The 16,941-nt window shown below is 45.2% G+C and overlaps 2 protein-coding genes across 4 annotated transcripts; both read left to right on the forward strand.

Annotated features, from left to right (window-relative positions):
* The first annotated feature begins 2,028 nt into the window (after positions 1-2,028).
* Positions 2,029-6,819, forward strand: LOC123098445 (putative ribosomal large subunit pseudouridine synthase SVR1, chloroplastic). 3 transcript variants are annotated; one of them, XM_044520432.1, is made up of 10 exons: positions 2,029-2,607; positions 2,712-2,791; positions 3,025-3,125; positions 3,273-3,339; positions 3,474-3,567; positions 3,652-3,700; positions 4,021-4,171; positions 4,744-4,800; positions 5,762-5,817; positions 6,258-6,819. In XM_044520432.1, exons 1-10 carry the CDS (start codon positions 2,106-2,108, stop codon positions 6,316-6,318), a joined length of 1,218 nt encoding a protein of 405 aa, XP_044376367.1. In that variant the 5' UTR covers positions 2,029-2,105; the 3' UTR covers positions 6,319-6,819. The 3 variants fall into 3 exon arrangements, with proteins under 3 accessions (XP_044376367.1, XP_044376365.1, XP_044376366.1); XM_044520430.1 differs by having other exon boundaries at positions 3,474-3,700; XM_044520431.1 differs by lacking the exon at positions 6,258-6,819 and having other exon boundaries at positions 3,474-3,700; positions 5,762-5,821.
* Positions 6,820-10,552: 3,733 nt separating this feature from the next.
* Positions 10,553-15,960, forward strand: LOC123098447 (uncharacterized). The gene is made up of 10 exons (XM_044520435.1): positions 10,553-11,071; positions 11,193-11,270; positions 11,344-11,909; positions 12,550-13,146; positions 13,232-13,386; positions 13,813-14,018; positions 14,104-14,237; positions 14,313-14,614; positions 14,708-14,811; positions 15,447-15,960. The coding sequence occupies exons 1-10, from the start codon at positions 10,798-10,800 to the stop codon at positions 15,515-15,517; spliced, it is 2,487 nt and encodes an 828-aa protein (XP_044376370.1). The 5' UTR covers positions 10,553-10,797; the 3' UTR covers positions 15,518-15,960.
* Positions 15,961-16,941: the final 981 nt, after the last annotated feature.

Below are 16,941 nucleotides of genomic sequence, written 5' to 3' on the forward strand. Positions count from 1 at the left end.
GACTACGAGATTATGCAACTCCCGAATACCGGAGGAATACCTTGTGTGCTATCAAACGTCACAACGTAACTGGGTGATTATAAAGATGTTCTACAGGTATCTCCGAAGGTGTTTGTTGGGTTGACATAGATCAAGATTAGGATTTGTCACTCCGAGTATCGGAGAGGTATCTCTGGGCCCTCTCGGTAATGCACATCATAATAAGCCTTGCAAGAAATGTGACTAATGAGTTAGTTACGGGATGATGCATTACGGAACGAGTAAAGAGACTTGCCGGTAACGAGATTGAACTAGGTATGATGATACCGACGATCGAATCTCGGGCAATAACATACCGATGACAAAGGGAATGACGTATGTTGTTGTGCGGTTTGACCGATAAAGATCTTCGTAGAATATGTAGGAGCCAATATGAGCATCCAGGTTCCGCTATTGGTTATTGACCGGAGATGTGTCTCGGTCATGTCTACATAGTTCTCAAACCCGTAGGGTCCGCACGCTTAATGTTTTGATTATGATTTGTATTATGAGTTATGTGTTTTTGGTGACCGAAGTTTGTTCGGAGTCCCGGATGAGATCACGGACATGACGAGGAGTCTTGAAATGGTCGAGAGATAAAGATTGATATATTGGACGAAGGTATTCAGACACCGGAAAGGTTTCGGGACGCTTCGGATATTTATCGGGGAACCGAGGGGTTACCGGACCCCCCCTCCCCTGAGGAAGTTATGGGCCTTAATGGGCCATAAGGGAGTAGGAGAGGGCAGCGCGCAGGGTGGCGCCCCCCCAAGGGAGTCCTAATTGGACTAGGGGGAGGGGCCGCGGCCGCCTCTTTCCTCTCCCTCTCCCTGTCCTTCCCTCTTTCCCCCTCTTGGAATAGGAAAGGGAATCCAGCTAGGATTGGGAATCCTAGTTGGACTCCCCCCTGGCGCGCCCCCTCATGGCCGCCGGCCTCCTCCCTTTCCTCCTTTATATACGGGGGCGGGGGGGGGGGGGCACCCCAAAGGCACATCAATTGTTCCTTAGCTGTGTGTGGTGCCCCCTTCACAGTTTACCACCTCGGTCATACTGTCGTAGTGCTTAGGCGAAGCCCTTCGCGGATCACATCACCAACACCGTCGCCACGCCGCCGTGCTGAAGGAACTCTCTCTCGACCCTCTACTGGATCAAGAGCTCGAGGGACGACATCGAGCTGAACGTGTGCTGAACACGGAGGTGCCGTACGTTCGGTACTTGAATCGGTTGGATCGTGAAGACGTTCGACTACATCAACCGCGTTAACATAACACTTCCGCTTTCGGTCTATGAGGGTACGTGGATACACTCTCCCCCTCTCGTTGATATGCATATCCTAGATAGATCTTGCGTGAGCGTTGGAATTTTTTTGAAATTGCATGCAACATTCCCCAACAATACTTTGGTTTCCCAAAATGCAAATAGCGCAATAATAGTTGTCTCAGACATAATTTTGTGGTAAATTGCCTGTAGGATTTTTCGATAATTACATAATGCAACATACTACAGTTGGTAAATTTGTTTTTTACACCCTCAAATGAATGAGCCGTAGCTTCAATTTTTGCATGTTTCCAATGCATTATCCTCCAAACAAGCAAAACGTATTTTGCATGCCTCCAACACTTCACCCTCAAAACATACAATGTGCCATGAGTTGAGTGTAGGTTCCTTATGGTGGAAGCAACCCACCATCATTTCAGTCTTACTCTTGGTGCTGGTGCTCGTATTTTTCTAAATTTATTTTAATTTTTTTGACGATGTTTGTTCAGTGGGAGGAGATGTTCCCGTCGACTACGAGGTGCTTGTGGTGAATTCATCAACTTAAAGAAACGTTGTGCCGGCTCATCCAAGGTGTTTATGGGGCAGGGTCTGCATATTTGTTGCGTTTATAAAGGTTAGTGTATGTGTCATCCGTGTTTGTAATGTGTCATAAAAAAAAGCATACAATTTGCCTTTCGACAAGTTTTGAAAAATACATACACGATAATAAAAACGCAGCACTGTCTGCCCCGCTTTCCCGGCCCAGCAGCGCGAGCGCGAGCGCGGGGGATATCCGATAACCCCTCTCCCCTTCCCCACGCTCACCCGCCATGGCCCTCGCCACCGCCGCGGCCGCCGCGGCCATCACCATCCACCCATTCCTCAGCCGCCCGGCCAGCGTCCTCCGGTGCGGCCGCCGCGTCCCGCCCCTCCTCCTCCTCCGCGCCACCTCCTCCGCCTCGGACTTCAACATCACCTTTGCGGAGCCCGCGCCCGCCCCGTCCAAGGCCTCGCGCGGCGGCCCGTCCGCGCAGCCGCTGGTCCCCTGGATCGCCCGCGGGGCCGACGGCAATCCATCCCTCCACACCTCGCCGCCGCCGGACGTCCTCCAGGCCGTCGCCGCCGCGGAGGCCGAGGCCAAGAGGGCCGCCAAGAGGGGCCAGAGGCAGGGCCCCGCCGCCGACGCCCCCGTCGCCAGCGTCAGGGTCAAGGAGAAGAAGGCCGCCCCGACCGCGCCGCCCAAGTTCTCCAAGGCGGCCAGGAGGTTCTACAACGAGAACATCAAGGAGCACGAGCCGCAGCGCCTCGCCAAGGTCCTCGCCGCCGCAGGAGGTAGTCGTCCTATGTGGTGCAGGGTTTTACATTAAGCGCGCTTAACTGAATTGAATCGGAGCAGCATTATGTCTGTCTTGATGCTGACTCGTGGCTCTTCCTAGTGGCCTCAAGAAGGACCTGCGAGGAGCTCATCTTCCAAGGGAAGGTGACTGTCAATGGTTCTGTCTGCACTGCTCCCCAGGTATGAAATTTCAGCCTGAAGCTCTAAGAGTGAGGAGGAGCTAGTTCATGCCTGCAAGTATTTTAGCTCATGTCCACATTTATGTAATGTCAATCTTGCTTCAGTTGTCTAGTTGCGGCGAAAAAATAGCTGGTTTAGTTTAGCTAGATTTTGGCATTGTACCACTGTATGGAATTTGATTATTTTTTTTCATTTTGTCTGCATCTCGTTCATAATCAGTTTTTCTTTTGTAGACCAAAGTCGACATTTCAAAGGATTCTATCTATGTTAACGGGAATCGTATTTCCAAGAAGCTACCTCCAAAGCTCTATTTTGCTGTGAATAAGCCAAAAGGGTTTGTACCTTCTCTTCCATAGTATTGCAGTCCCCAGATCAGTAAAAAGTTGCCTTTTTTATTCCAGCAAAATATTTTCAAATAATAGAAAATGAGCCATCAGTCCAGCTGTGCGATACCCTAAATGTTATTTCTGATGTCCTACAGGTATATTTGCTCATCCGGTGAAGAGAAGTCTGTTATTTCCTTATTGGATGACTACTTGAAAGGCTGGGTATGTTCTATAATTGGGCTTTTCATAAAATAGACATTATACTGTTACTAATGAAACATCATCATAATCATGGTTTGTTGTATCTTCTATCTATTGATTCTCAACCTCGCATATCTATCTATCAACATGTGCAGAACAAACTTCAGCCAGGAGTACCAAAACCCCGCTTGTTTACTGTGGGTCGTCTTGATGTTGCCACAACTGGTTTGATAATAGTTACAAATGATGGTAATTTTGATGTACTTGCTAGAGAATATTTAGGAATCAGCAATTTAGCCATCCAAGGCGTAAAGTTAATTGCTCTCCTTTCAGGTGAATTTGCCCAGAAAGTCTCACACCCTTCATCAAACATAACAAAGGAGTAAGTTCGACCTCCTCTGTATCCTTTGTAGACTGTAGTACTGCACTGCAGAACTAAATTGTAATCTATAGTTCTATATTTGAAATACTGTAGATGCATTCAAAACTTCGTAGCAGACAAATTAGGATGTTGTTTTGGTACTACCCCCACGTCGCCATCATTATTCATGATGTGGAGAAGGTCCATTGAAATGACACTAGTTTTAAACTAAAATATTCTTCTCTAGGAAACTGCTCATATAAATGTGCTCAAACATGGTAAATGGACAATGAAAAATACACGAAAAACGAAATATAATTTGCATTTGTTCAATATTGCAGATATGTAGTAACTATAGATGGAGCAGTGCACAAGAAACACCTTGTAGCTATCAGTGGAGGAACAGTAATTGATGGCGTTAAGGTTGTACCTGATTTAGTAGAGCCACTGGATGCACAAGCTGATACAAAAAGGACGCGGCTTAAAATAGTGGTAATTGTCCTTTATACATGCCCCATTTTATTGTATTTGATGTCTGTTTTTAACTTCTGCGTATGGTACAAAACTATGTATAATATAGGCATTCTGATTTGTTCGGTACAGCAAAGAATAGATCCTAGCAATATTGTTCAGTCTTTTGTATGTTTATTATGCCAGGTTGATTGTGCAAATCCAATGTGTTCTACTCCCTCCATTCCTTTAATATAAGGTGTATTTGTTTTTTGAAAAGTCAAACGAGTGCAAGTCTGACCAAGTTTTTAGAAAAAATATATCAACATTCACAATACAAAATTTATATCATTTGATCCATCATGAAAAGTAGTTCCATATTTTATATACTAGGCATTCCATATGTCGATATTTTATTCTATAATCTTGGTCAAATATTCACATGGTTGACTTGCACGGAATCAATACATCTTATATTCTAGGACGGAGGGAGTATTAATTAGCCTTTCACTTGCACATAGGCTTGACTAAAGCAATTTTACATAAATTCAAAGGCATCTTATTAAGTTAATCTACTCACTGGCATTGATATTGTCGAGTTCTATTTCTGGTAGGTTCATGAAGGAAGAAACCACGAAGTTCGTGAACTTGTGCAGAATGCAGGACTAAAGGTTGTTTTGCGTGATAAATATATTTTTATCAGAGTTTTCTTTGTATTTTATTGGTACATATCTTAGTATTTCTTGTTCTACAACAAATGAGTAAGTAAATGTGATGTTTGGAAGAGTAAACATATGTCAGCTCGCGCTTGGATGGCGAGGCCTTGAGGTGGAACGGCATTAGTGAAGGAGGGCACATACTGTGGCAGGAATAAATCTAGAATAGCTAGTCGTTGTCCACAGCAGGACTTTAGGGTCTAGGAGACTTTTCTTAATTCATCTTTGCTTCATTCAACTCAAATCCAATAGGCTGTGTTCCCTTTTATGGATATTACCCCTGATCAGATGGCTTCAGAGCTAAGCAATGCAAGCATAGAAGTATGAGCTTTATCACATAATAACAAAAGATAATAGGTTCATATAAAAAAAGATAATAGGCAGCGTGTTATAGTAGCGCACCATCTTGAAGCAGACATACTTCTAAATTTCAATTGACAGCCAGATCTTGTTTTATCATTTCTGTTTTGATGTACTGCTGTAGAAGACAGTTGACCCTGTTTGTAATGGAAAACAGGCCGGAAAACCATACAGAAGTCAGTTAATTAGAGGATATACTACTTAAAAAGAACATAAGGTTCCCATTTCACCTTTCTTTCCACTACCCCTTGTATATGATAATCAATCACCTTAATTTACTTACCTTCTGAACCAATTCCACTTTAATTTACTTACCAAACTTCTAATCAAAATATAAGGTAATTCACGGGCAGAATTTGATGAACATTTATTTACATAATCGCATTATTATTGACAGGTAAATCACAAGCTAACGTACTAGAATATTTATATCCCGTTGCAACGCACGGGCATTGTTCTAGTTAGAGGAAAAGCGTGTAGAAGCCCCTCAATTATGCTTATTTGTGTTATATAACTGTTGTGAAAGCAGCTGATTTTTTATCCCTGTATTTGACAGGTCTACGCTTTGAAACGTGTTCGTATAGGCAGGTTCCGCCTCCCATCAGACCTGGGGTAATGTTATTTAGCACATCAGTACATGTTCGGCATATACTTCCTTTTTTGCAGAGTTTCATAAGGTTTTTCCAAGTCTTTCTTTTTTTGCACCTTTCAAAACATCTGAAACAGCATGGCAGCTAGTGCAAATGGTAAAATCAAATACTCCAGGAAATACATTTTTTAGAAAGATCAACTTGGAAAGGCTCGTGTATCAAAAGGGATCATGTGTGTCAAATCTGGCATGCCAGCAGTAGATACCACCAAAATCAGTTCAGTGGAGTTAATTGGTTCAACTGATAAATCATCGTCTAGGGGCATGAGTTTTTATTGTGCCCAACAAGTAAAACTAATTTGACAGTCAACTCCTTTTTGTGTTTGATAAACTCTTCATGTTCACAATGAGGCTGGCAATATAACACCGTATATTAACCCATTGTTGGATGTTACATGTACAGAATTGGGAAGATGGTTGAACTTAAAGAAGCTGACATCAAGGCACTAGATGGCAACAGCTAGTAGAGTGCGCGCCTGAGTTCATGGGCTTCGTTTCCGAAAGCGGTGTGGACGGGTGGATAACATATATGTCATACCTCCTGTGGCATAAGGCACGACTACTCTGTGCCTGAGAGGCCTGCGATTCTGCTATCATAGATGTCAAATAGGAAACTAATGGTCAGGTTCGATAGGCATGCCTTTGTTTTCAAGAACACATGAACTGCTTCGCTGAAGGATCTCCAAGATCCTACGTGGCAGCAGTGTTCGCTGGAGTTTTGGGATATGTTCAGCTAGGCTTGCTAGTACTGTAGTAGAGTTGTTGATAGCGTCTACTCTTATGCAGACCTACTGATTTATTATCTGTGGAAATGTAAATGCTGTCAGTCGAGTCATGAACTTTTCTTTAACTTAGTCGAGTCATGAACTGGCATTACTTCCAACAGTTTTTGCAACTTGTAACTTGTATGCTTGCCCTGCAAAAGAAAAAAGAAAATCTGTATACCTGTTTTTGTTGTTGAGAAATTCCTGATAATTCTTTTTTTTCTTCTAGTTGTTAAAAAACACATTGCATTCTCAGATGGTTAGGTTCCTTGTGATGGAACTTAGCCCATCATGTTTAAATCCTAGACTTGGTATTTGTGCTCGTATTTTTCTGAATTTATTTCAGACATTTCAAGTTTTTATTGACTATGAGGCGCATGTGGTGACTTTGTCAACCTCAAGATGTGTATCTCAGTATCTTGAAGGTGCTCATGGAGGGCAGATTGTGCAGGCTCAATACCTCAAAGGTGCTCATAGAGACAGGGTGTACGTGGGTCCTTCATAAGAGTGATAGTGTATGTCCATATGTGAGCATTTTGCGTTCGTACTGTGTTAAAAGAATGTACTTCGGGAGAAATGAACCATTTTTCTATGAGTAATCTTTTTTAGGGAAAACCAAGTTTTTATTCATCATAAGAGCATCTTCAATAGATGATGTATATTTTGGTGCTCCAAACCGGTGATGGTCCAAATTTGAAGCACCAAAAGGTGCTTTTTACATCTTCGAAAAATGCTCAACTCCAACAGATGGTCCAAAACGGAGATTAGCAACTCCAACAGATAGTCCAAAACGAAGATTAAAACGACCAACTACTACTTCATCTCAACATAGTTCAAACATGAAATTCAACATAGTTTCATACATAAATTCAACTACTACTTATTCGAACTACTAGATGAAAGTACTCCTCGTCGTCGGAGCTGCGGAACTGCTCCCAGAACTCGTCCTTGGTCGGGTCATCGCACCCCTCGTCCTCCTCGTCGGAGTCACCCCAATCCTCATCCGACGACTCGATAGGGATCACAGTCGAGGGGCCGGCCTCATCCTCCTTCTTCACCCCCCTTCTTTTTCGCCTTGACGTCGCGATTCTAGTAGTGCTCCAGCTCGGCCTGGACGTACTGCGGATGCTCTCGCGCAAATCGAGCCATCGTTGCCTCGTCGCTCTCGCCGGGAGCGACGACAACTGCCGGTCTCTTCTTCGCCATCTTCACCGGCATCTCCTTCATCTGGATGCCCTGCGGCACGAGCCACTCTGCCACCGCCCGGGTTTCGACGTCCGGGAAGTTGAGGTCCGTCTTCGGCCGTCCGGCACGCCGCACCGCCACGTCGTAGGCACGCGCGGCCTCATCGGCGGTTGGATACGTGCCGAGCCACCAACGCCGCCCGGCGTCAGAGAACTCCACTCCGAAGTTCCCGGAGGGCTTCGCCCTCACGCCGACGAAACCGGATTTGCCCTTGGGCGTCTTCTTCGGCGCCATCGGGGAGCGGGCGGCGGCCGAGCGGGGAGCGGGGCGGCGGCGTGCAGCTCAGGGTGGAGGCGGACGGAGCGGGGCGGCGACCGGAGAGGAGGCGGAGGCGGACGGAGCGGGCCGACGGCGTGAAGTGCAGGCGAGGGCGGCCGGCGGCGTGCGGTGCGGGCGGGGCCGGGCGGAGGCCGGACCGGGGGCAGAGGCGACCGGAGAGGAGGCGGACGGGGTTGGGGCGGGGCAGAGGCGGCCAGAGCGGAGGCGGACGCGATGTGGCGGCAGGCGGCGGCCCAGCGGGGTGGAATCGGTGGCGGGGCTGATCTACGGCGGGGCGGCGGCGGGTGTGAGGAAGAAGGGGGGGGGGAGGAAATGAAGAGCGGCTGGGCGTTGGTGCGCCACCGCTGTTTTTACATCTCCTGCCTCCGGAGATGTAAATTTGCACCGCGAGGTGTTGAATTTTACATCACCGGGAGGCGAAGATGTATTTTTTTTTGCATATGGACCATCTGTTGGAGAGCTGTTTTTTGCCTCAAAAGATACAAAAGTTGGTTATTTTTACATATGGACTGTCTATTGGAGATGCTCTAAGCCACAACGTGTGGGATACAGTTTAGGTTGTGGGAGTCACCAAACCTAGCGACAAAGCAAACTTGGCTAAATCACGTGCCTCAAAATTGATGGCATGACATTCAAAAGTGAAATTACACCGAAATAACAAAGCTCAAACATTAATCTCGCTAATAATGTCCCCGCAGGTGACACGCCTAAAGCTCTTGATATCTTCCACCATTTTGTTTCGAGTTTGAAGCAACAATGAATTGTTGAATATGGAGATCCTCCGTCAAAGATATTGCTTCTCTGCATGCGATAGCCACTAATGTGGCAGGTTTGTCAACTCCCTGAATGACTAGAGCTGAACTTCCGAGGAAATTGCCATCTCTATCTCTACACACCGCAGTTGCTGAGCCTCCTCTTCCTCGTCGGACACCAGCGTCCACATGAATCTTTGCAAAGCCCTGAGGGGGAGCTCATGATCGCTGGTTGACGGTTCCTAGAACCATGGGTCGCCCACCACCCGATGATGACTGTTTATTTTTGAGTATACTGAGCTCTGCAATAAACCTCATGGTGAAGGAATGAGTTCCTTGAGGGCTCTGGAAGATACCTTGGAGAATCGCCTTGCTCTAGTCGACCAAATCGCCCTAAGGGTGACTCATAGTTTTACAAACAGTTTATGTAATAATGAATCCCTGAGCGTAAACAGCTAATGCTTTGCGTTTAGTTCAGTGGTTGTTGCTATAGTTTCAGCCAACTCGTCGTCTATCAATGCCCACGTGCATCTTGAGACCGTGCATTCGACCGGTGAATGTTTCCAAGAGTCCCCCATCCCGCAGAAACCGCATGCACTCGTATCAGACATGTTTCTGCGCGCTCTAATGTCATTTCTCGGAATTGATTGCCAGGCGAGTCTCCATAGGAACATCCAGATCTTTGCCGGTACTTGTGTCTTCCACATACCCTTCGAGCTACCCTCCTCCTTCGCTGAGTTAGGAGCCGGCCGAACCTTCGAGCCATGCCTCTCGCCTCTGTGTAATGGTTATGAGCATCTTGTATGCTAACTTCATAGAGAAATTATCACGCCGCTCAAATTTCCAACTCCAGAAATCACCCACATTTCTTATGCATAACGGGATACCAAGAATGACACGCACGCCCATAGGCATAAAAACCTCTGCCACTTTCTGTCTGTTTCAAGACGCCGAGGTAGCATCAATCAATTCTGACACTGTATCTGGTGGATTTGGTATTATGCAACCATAGGGTCACATCATCTCCTCTCAGGGGAGCCAATTGTCAGCCCATATATCTGTTGTAACTCTGTTGCCTGTCCGTCCGATCAGACCCTGCTTTAAAGTGTCTCTTCCCTCCATAATAGCTCTCCATATCTGGCTTGGGTGGCCTCCTAACTCCGCATTCAAAATAGTTGAATTTGGGTAGTATATACTCTTGAGAAGCCGAGCACACAGATTCTCTGGATTTTGCAGGAGCCGCCAAGCTTGCCGAGCCAGCATTGCCATGTTAAATAGCCCAAAATCTTTAAAGCCTAAATCAACATACCTTTAGGTTGCGTCATTGCCTTCCATGATACCTCGTGTGGCTTCCATTTACCTTCCGGATTAACATGTTCAAATGTTCACACAAGCTTCTAGGAAGTTTGAATAAAGTAACCATTTTTTTTTAAATCAAAAAAAAAAGTAACCATTTTTCTTCTTGATCGAGCATAAAAGAATCCGCCGTACGCAGACAGGAGGTGGCTGGGCCCAGCCGTTTGGGCCGCGAGTTGGGCTGGGCCCTGTGCTAGTTGGCAAGGGGGGAGGAGAAAGATTAGTTTAAGCCATGGATCATCGTCGTCTCCGGCTCAGTCAGATCTGCCTGCCCCGCTCGACGCCGAGGGACCACCCACCACCACCACCACCACCACCCACGACTCCACCAGCAGGACGCAGCTCTTCCTCTTCCTCCCCTTCCCTCCCAGCACCCCCCGCGGTCCCTCCCCGAGATCCCCCCACCCCCGACCCGCGCCGCCGCGCGGGGGCCCGGCGGGCTCGGAGCGCCCTCGGCCGCCCTCGCTCTGCCGCGCGGAGTCGACCCAGGACGCCCGCCAGGGCCATTCCGCGCCCCCCCTGCTCGCGCGGCTGACGGCGAGCGGCCATGAATTTCCTCTACCGAGCCGCGCAGCCCGAGCTGCCGCGGATCCCCGAGCAGCAGGGGGTCCTCAAGACCCTGGAGGGCCTCATCGCCGACGATCCGCTCCGCATCTCCGCCGTGGCGGAAGACGACGAAGCTGCCAGCAACGGAGCCGGGGAGATCGGCGGCGACACCGCTGCCACCTCTCCTTCCGCTTCTTCAGATTCGAAAAGTACAGCTCCGGCCGGGAAGCACAGCGATGTTTCCCAGGACGAAGGGTGGATCACGATTCCCAACAGTTGGTGCCCCTTTCCCCTTGCTTGGATTTCTCCTCGTTGCATTGCAGATTCACCACTGCCACATTTCTCCTTGGAAATGCCAGCCCGGTAGCTTACTGATTTACAATTTTGCTTGCGCAGAGGAGCTTCCTGAGGATTGGGGCGAGGTTTCGGACATGCTGCAGCTGCGGCCTTTGGATCGCCCCTTCCTTTTTCCTGGTAAAGTTACTTGACTGCAACTTGCTGCCTGTACCTGTTTTTGTTTTGGTATCTGAATTAGTTCGGTTATCAGGCGAGCAGGTTCATATACTGGCGTGCCTATCAGCCTCTAAGCAGGATATGACCAGCATATCTCCGTTTAGAATTGCTGCCGTGATGTCTAAGAGCGGAAATTCGCCGCGGCACCCCACAAATAAATCTAGCCCTGTCAGTGAAAATGGTGATGCAAATGGAACAGCCAGAGAAGATAGTTCTCACGGTGCCGAGGATAACATGGAGAGTGTTGAACTCAACAACAAAGTATCTTCTCCTTCAAAACAAGATATCCTGGAGACTGAATCCCTCCTTCGGATGGAAGATCGCAAACAGCAAATAGAAACCATGCTGCAAAAATTCAAAAGATCTAACTTTTTTGTCCGAATTGCGGAGTCAGATGAACCTCTCTGGTCCAAGAAAAGAGTAGCTGCAACTAAGACGGCAGAGGAACAATTATATTCGGATAGCCAGGGAAATAACACAGTTTCAAGGAGTACTGCGTACAATACCATTTCTGATAAAGGAGTTTTTGATGGTAGCACATCCGGAGGAGTCGCTCGGGATACTGTAAGGTGCTATGCTCTGCAGAATGGAGACATCGTGGTATGTTTTGAACGATCCGTCTGTTTACTTGCTGGGTGACATTATACACTAGATTCTTTTTTGCAATGATTAACTTTGGGAAGTTTATGGACTATGCATAAATAGTTGACCAATCATATATGATGTGTATGTTAAAAAGGTATACAGTCGAATTCGTATTTGAAAGGGGTTTCCAATGGTATAATTTTTATAGCATGTCTCTTGCAGATATTATTGATTTTATTGATAGTCAAAGTAAATCTCGAAATACGTATTAGACCCTATATATCCAGATGGAGGGAGCACTATACATTGCTTCTCTTCATTTAATGCACCTTTATATCCGTCATGTTGGTAAGTAGGGTCCTGCGAAGTTTAGAGTTATGTCTCACCATCTTTGGTGAAATCAGCTAATACGCTTTAAGCAAATTTATGTAAAAATCCTTTGCACAACTACTGCAGTTGTCTATATACTAATCAGGTTTGTTATTAGTTTATTAGACACACATGTTTATTTTGTTTTATTTTAAAGAAAGCAACTTCACAAAGAAGTTGATGGTGCTACCATGCAGTTAGCTTTCATTCATGTACTTTTGCGTGATTCTGGGTTGCTTATGTTTGTGCTGATTAATCACTCATATTCTCTGTTGGAAGGATGCAGGTTGTTTTGCAAGTGAATGTTGGTGTTAGCAATATGGTAGATCCAGTGCTTGAAGTTCTTCAATTTGAGAAGTGTACATCAAGCAATTATATGCGTGAGAATCTTGTAAGCGGGCTTCCTAATGGTTATGAGGATCCTTGTCAGGAGCTGCTTAGCTGGTTGCTCCCTTTAGATCGCACACTACCTCCTCCTCGTTCTTTATCACCTCCTACTCTCAATCCCAGTATATCACACAAGCAATCTTTTTCTGCTTCTGGGTCTCAAATATTTTCGTTAAGTCATTTCCGAAGCTATTCAATGCCTTCATCCTCCTTTGCCCTTGCCCAGCTTCCCAACCTAAGATCACCCCCAATATCTGAAAATCAAGAATTTGTGCCTGAAAAGCCTGCAAAAACACCTGATGTTATAAATGATGGACAGCTTTCCTTTAGAGGAGTTCCTTTGGAGCCTGAACGGTATTCTGTACGCTGTGGTCTAGAAGGTGTATATCTACCAGGGAAAAGATGGTCAAGAAAAGTTGAAATAATTCAACCAATTGAAGTTCATTCTTTTTCTGCCAAATGTACTGCAGAAAATCTTCTTTGTGTCTTAATAAAGGTTACTATTAACATCCAAATCCTTCATTTTTCTCATAGTTTCTGAAGAAACTTTCAAAACTAATGCTTATATCTTCAATTCTCAGAACATTGCTCCACGGCATGTGCAAGACATAGTTGTATTCATAGATGCAATTACCGTTGTCTTTGAGGAGGCATCCAAAGGCGGCTCTCCTTTATCTCTACCAATTGCCAGTATTGAGGTCGGACATGGTCACAGTTTACCAAATCTGTCACTCAGGTACATGCAAAGTTTATCATGGATGCTTCCAAAGACCCACAATTGCAGCTTAAAAGTTTAAGTATGGTGTGGTTCCTGCCATAAATTGATTCCCCTTTGGATTTGCAGACTGCAGTACTTTGACCTTGCCTTTTTCTTAGCAAAGAAATTCTTGCAATGTGTTGCCATGTTATCGCTGTTATCCATCTTTCTCTTAGTTTTCAGTTTTGGTTTGAACAAGTTGGTTTTGTATAACATGCAGTACTGTCTGGTCTCCTTAATGCTGGATGGGGCCAAACCTTACTTCCACATGATTCCTTTTAGTTATTTATGCAAGCAATAAACACAGGAAGATGTATCGCACTACATATACTATACCTTGGTTTGAAGTTTCTGCCAGAGGCCAACAGTTTCCATATATCTTAAGTATTACTTGTTTCCTTCCAGGCGGGGTGAAGAGCACTCGTTTATTTTGAAGCCAGCAATTATGTCCTCCAGGGATCGGAGGATCAACAGTGATGTACCTCTGACTTTGTCACTCCCAAAGATGAGTGGAGCTGCCACAAATACTTCCACGCCTAGGGTTAGCGAGCTCAGCACTGGTCTTACTGATCAGTATGCTGTGCTTATATCATATCGCTGCAATTATACAGGTGAACTGTTGGAAAAATAGAACATGTGCTTGAGAACAAGTGTAGGTTGATAATTCTGACTTCCAGCCCTTTTTATCCTCTGTAGAATCAAAACTTTTCTTCAAGCAAGCCACAAGCTGGCAACCCTGTGCAGCTAGTGATCTTATGATCTCTGTGTCTTCTGAACTGTCATTACGAAATCCTAGCCCGAGTGCTCGAGTTCCTCAACTCCCCGTGCAGGTTATTTCGGTGCTTCTTTAGGTCTTGCTGCATTTTCCATGCCTCGCACTGATAGTGTTAATTGTTGGTTTTCAGGTCTTAACCCTTGAAGCTACTAATATGACTTCAGAAAACCTCACATTAACTGTTCTTGCTCCAGAAGCATCTGGTTCTTCTTCAGTTGTATCATTGAACTCAGCTCCAACCACACCAGATGGTTCTTATGATAATCTTAATGAGCCTATGAGAAGGTCTGGCTTGGGAAAACATGGAACTAGTTTTCGGAGACTGAATTCAGTTGTTGCCGGATCTCCAAAAGAAAGTGACAATGGAGGAAATAGAATGAGCACTTCAGCAGGCTGTACTCATTTGTGGTTGCAGAGCGCAGTTCCCCTAGGGTATGGCTATCCATTCTCGCCTTTTTCCATCTGTTGAGAGTTACAGCACGGCATGTCAGTACGCTGAAGAATTACATTTGTTGTGGTTAACAGGTGTGTTCCTGCACGGTCAAGCACCACTGTCAAGCTCGAGCTACTCCCGTTAACAGATGGGATCATTACACTAGATACATTGCAAATAACCATAAAGGAGAAAGGTAAAATTTCATGAAAAAAGCAAAGTAGAGATCATTAACTTATCAGTTAGATATAGTGCCTACCCAGGGAGCAGAACTTTGTTATTGCTACTGTTTACTACCCCCTCCGTCCCAAAATTCTTGTCTTAGATTTGTGCCTACCCAGGGAGCAGAACTTTGTTATTGCTACTGTTTACTACCCCCTCCGTCCCAAAATTCTTGTCTTAGATTTGTCTAGATACGGATGTATCTAACACTAAAACGTAACTAGATACATCCGTATCTAGACAAATCTAAGACAAGTACTCCCTCCGTCCCAAAATTCTTGTCTTAGATTTGTCTAGATACGGACAAGAATTTTGGGACGGAGGGAGTACTTGTCTTAGATTTGTGTATCTAGACACGTTTTACTGTTAGATACATCCGTATCTAGACAAATCTAAGACAAGTAATTTGGGATGGAGGTAATACCTGTCATAGTCTGAATCCACCAGATTCATCAGATTAAATTTTGCATTTGCAGAATAAATTTTAAGATAGTGTTTCTATGGTGCGACCAAACCTCAATTATGCTCTAGTGTTTCTATGGTGCGACCAAACCTCAAGTATGCTCTGTCTTTGGCTGCTGATTCACGCCATGTATCTTTGCACCGCAGGTCTTACGTACATACCGGAGCACTCTTTGGAGATACACGCATCGTCTGCCGTCTCAGCAGGAAGGTCATAGTAGGAATTAGCAGAGTATTAATTACTCTATATCTTCTGTGGTTGAACCCCTCTGCGTGGAGTGCGAGTCCAATTGTGCAGCTGCTCATTTGAATTGGATGTTGGACAAGGCAGCTCATACAGCAGGATCCAGGAGCTGAGGCAGCCAGATACTGCTATTTCTGCAGAAGGCGGTGGCCACTGCATCAAGTGGATAAACTGGGACCAACGCTTTGTGTTGTCCTGGTTCGCATATATGCATTTATACGCGGAGTGCTGAGCGATTGGGCAGGCTCGTCGAAAAACCTGTAATGTTGTGTTGCATAGTTTTGATATCATTTTTGTGGCTTTCCATTCTTTTTCGTTACATGTAAACCTGGCGCTTGGCCTTGTCTTAGTTGGCGGGAGTATGTATCATGTGATGTACTATCGAAAAAATGAGAAATTTACGCATCTTCGTTTTCATCTTCTCATTTTATTGGTATTTTATAGGTGAGCTGATCTTGGCTGCTGACATATCATATATGCTTGTTCTAAATACAAGTTGGTATGCATATTGCAAATCCTAATTGCTGAACTTCATAACATCCGACTAAAATATAAGTGTAGACCATATGAACAATGTTGGATACTTTTTGCTGATATTCTATATGTAGACTTGCAAGGTTAAAGCAAACTATAGGTAATCGCAAAAAAAAAAAAAAAAAACCTACAGGTAAACTAAGTGGAAAAAAAAACAAGCATGCAATTCAGAATGTCCTATGTGCACACAAGAAATATGACAAACATTGTCACGACACACCAATGTTTTGTCAGCACAAGAACTTAAGGAGACCCCAAAAAATACGATTATTTCCGGTTACCGTTGATTTAATAAAATTAACAACATGCTAGAATTCTGGCTATTTTTGTGTGTGTTCTTAGGTGCACGTACACGAATACTTCTTGGTTGTCATCAACAAGGTCAAGTCGGCTCCGATAGGGGAGCAGCGACAACGACACATTGGCGGCTCATTCTGACGAGGGTAGTGGTTGTTCGATGGTGTAAGAATCTCGATGTAATTTTTGTTGTGTTTGTGATGCTTTGTACTTTTGATGAACTTTTATAATAGATTCGAATCCTTTTGCGAAAATGCCATCGTAGACATGGCAGACCGGCGTTGGTGTTGGCTGGGGCCGAATCTCATTCACTAGCCATGACTTGTCATTGTAATGTCCCACCTGACGGAGGGTCGGATGTTTCTAGTTTTCGTACAATAGGATTCTCTAGGTATAGTTTTTTTTAGGCAAGAGCATTAGAGACCCACAAACTTGCAATGCATGTGATGATTTACTCCACAAACTTGTAAAAGGTGATCAACCCATCCTTAAACTTGCACTGGGGGTGAAGTTTTAGTCCACAGCCATTCACGAGCTAACAAATGGTGCCTCGCTGGCCGCATCGTG

This window comes from Triticum aestivum, chromosome 4D (assembly GCF_018294505.1).
Source record: "Triticum aestivum cultivar Chinese Spring chromosome 4D, IWGSC CS RefSeq v2.1, whole genome shotgun sequence".
Taxonomy (NCBI): domain Eukaryota; kingdom Viridiplantae; phylum Streptophyta; class Magnoliopsida; order Poales; family Poaceae; genus Triticum; species Triticum aestivum.

Bases quoted from the DNA above. Each gene is read 5' to 3' on its own strand.
- LOC123098445 (XM_044520430.1), top strand. From the start codon at position 2,106: ATGGCCCTCGCCACCGCCGCGGCCGCCGCGGCCATCACCATCCACCCA. The intron at 2,608-2,711 runs GTAGTCGTCCTA...GGCTCTTCCTAG, and splicing joins GGTCCTCGCCGCCGCAGGAG to TGGCCTCAAGAAGGACCTGC. The intron at 4,801-5,761 runs GTTGTTTTGCGT...TGTATTTGACAG, and splicing joins TGCAGAATGCAGGACTAAAG to GTCTACGCTTTGAAACGTGT.
- LOC123098447 (XM_044520435.1), top strand. From the start codon at position 10,798: ATGAATTTCCTCTACCGAGCCGCGCAGCCCGAGCTGCCGCGGATCCCC. The intron at 11,910-12,549 runs GTATGTTTTGAA...GGAAGGATGCAG, and splicing joins TGCAGAATGGAGACATCGTG to GTTGTTTTGCAAGTGAATGT. The intron at 13,387-13,812 runs GTACATGCAAAG...GTTTCCTTCCAG, and splicing joins TTACCAAATCTGTCACTCAG to GCGGGGTGAAGAGCACTCGT.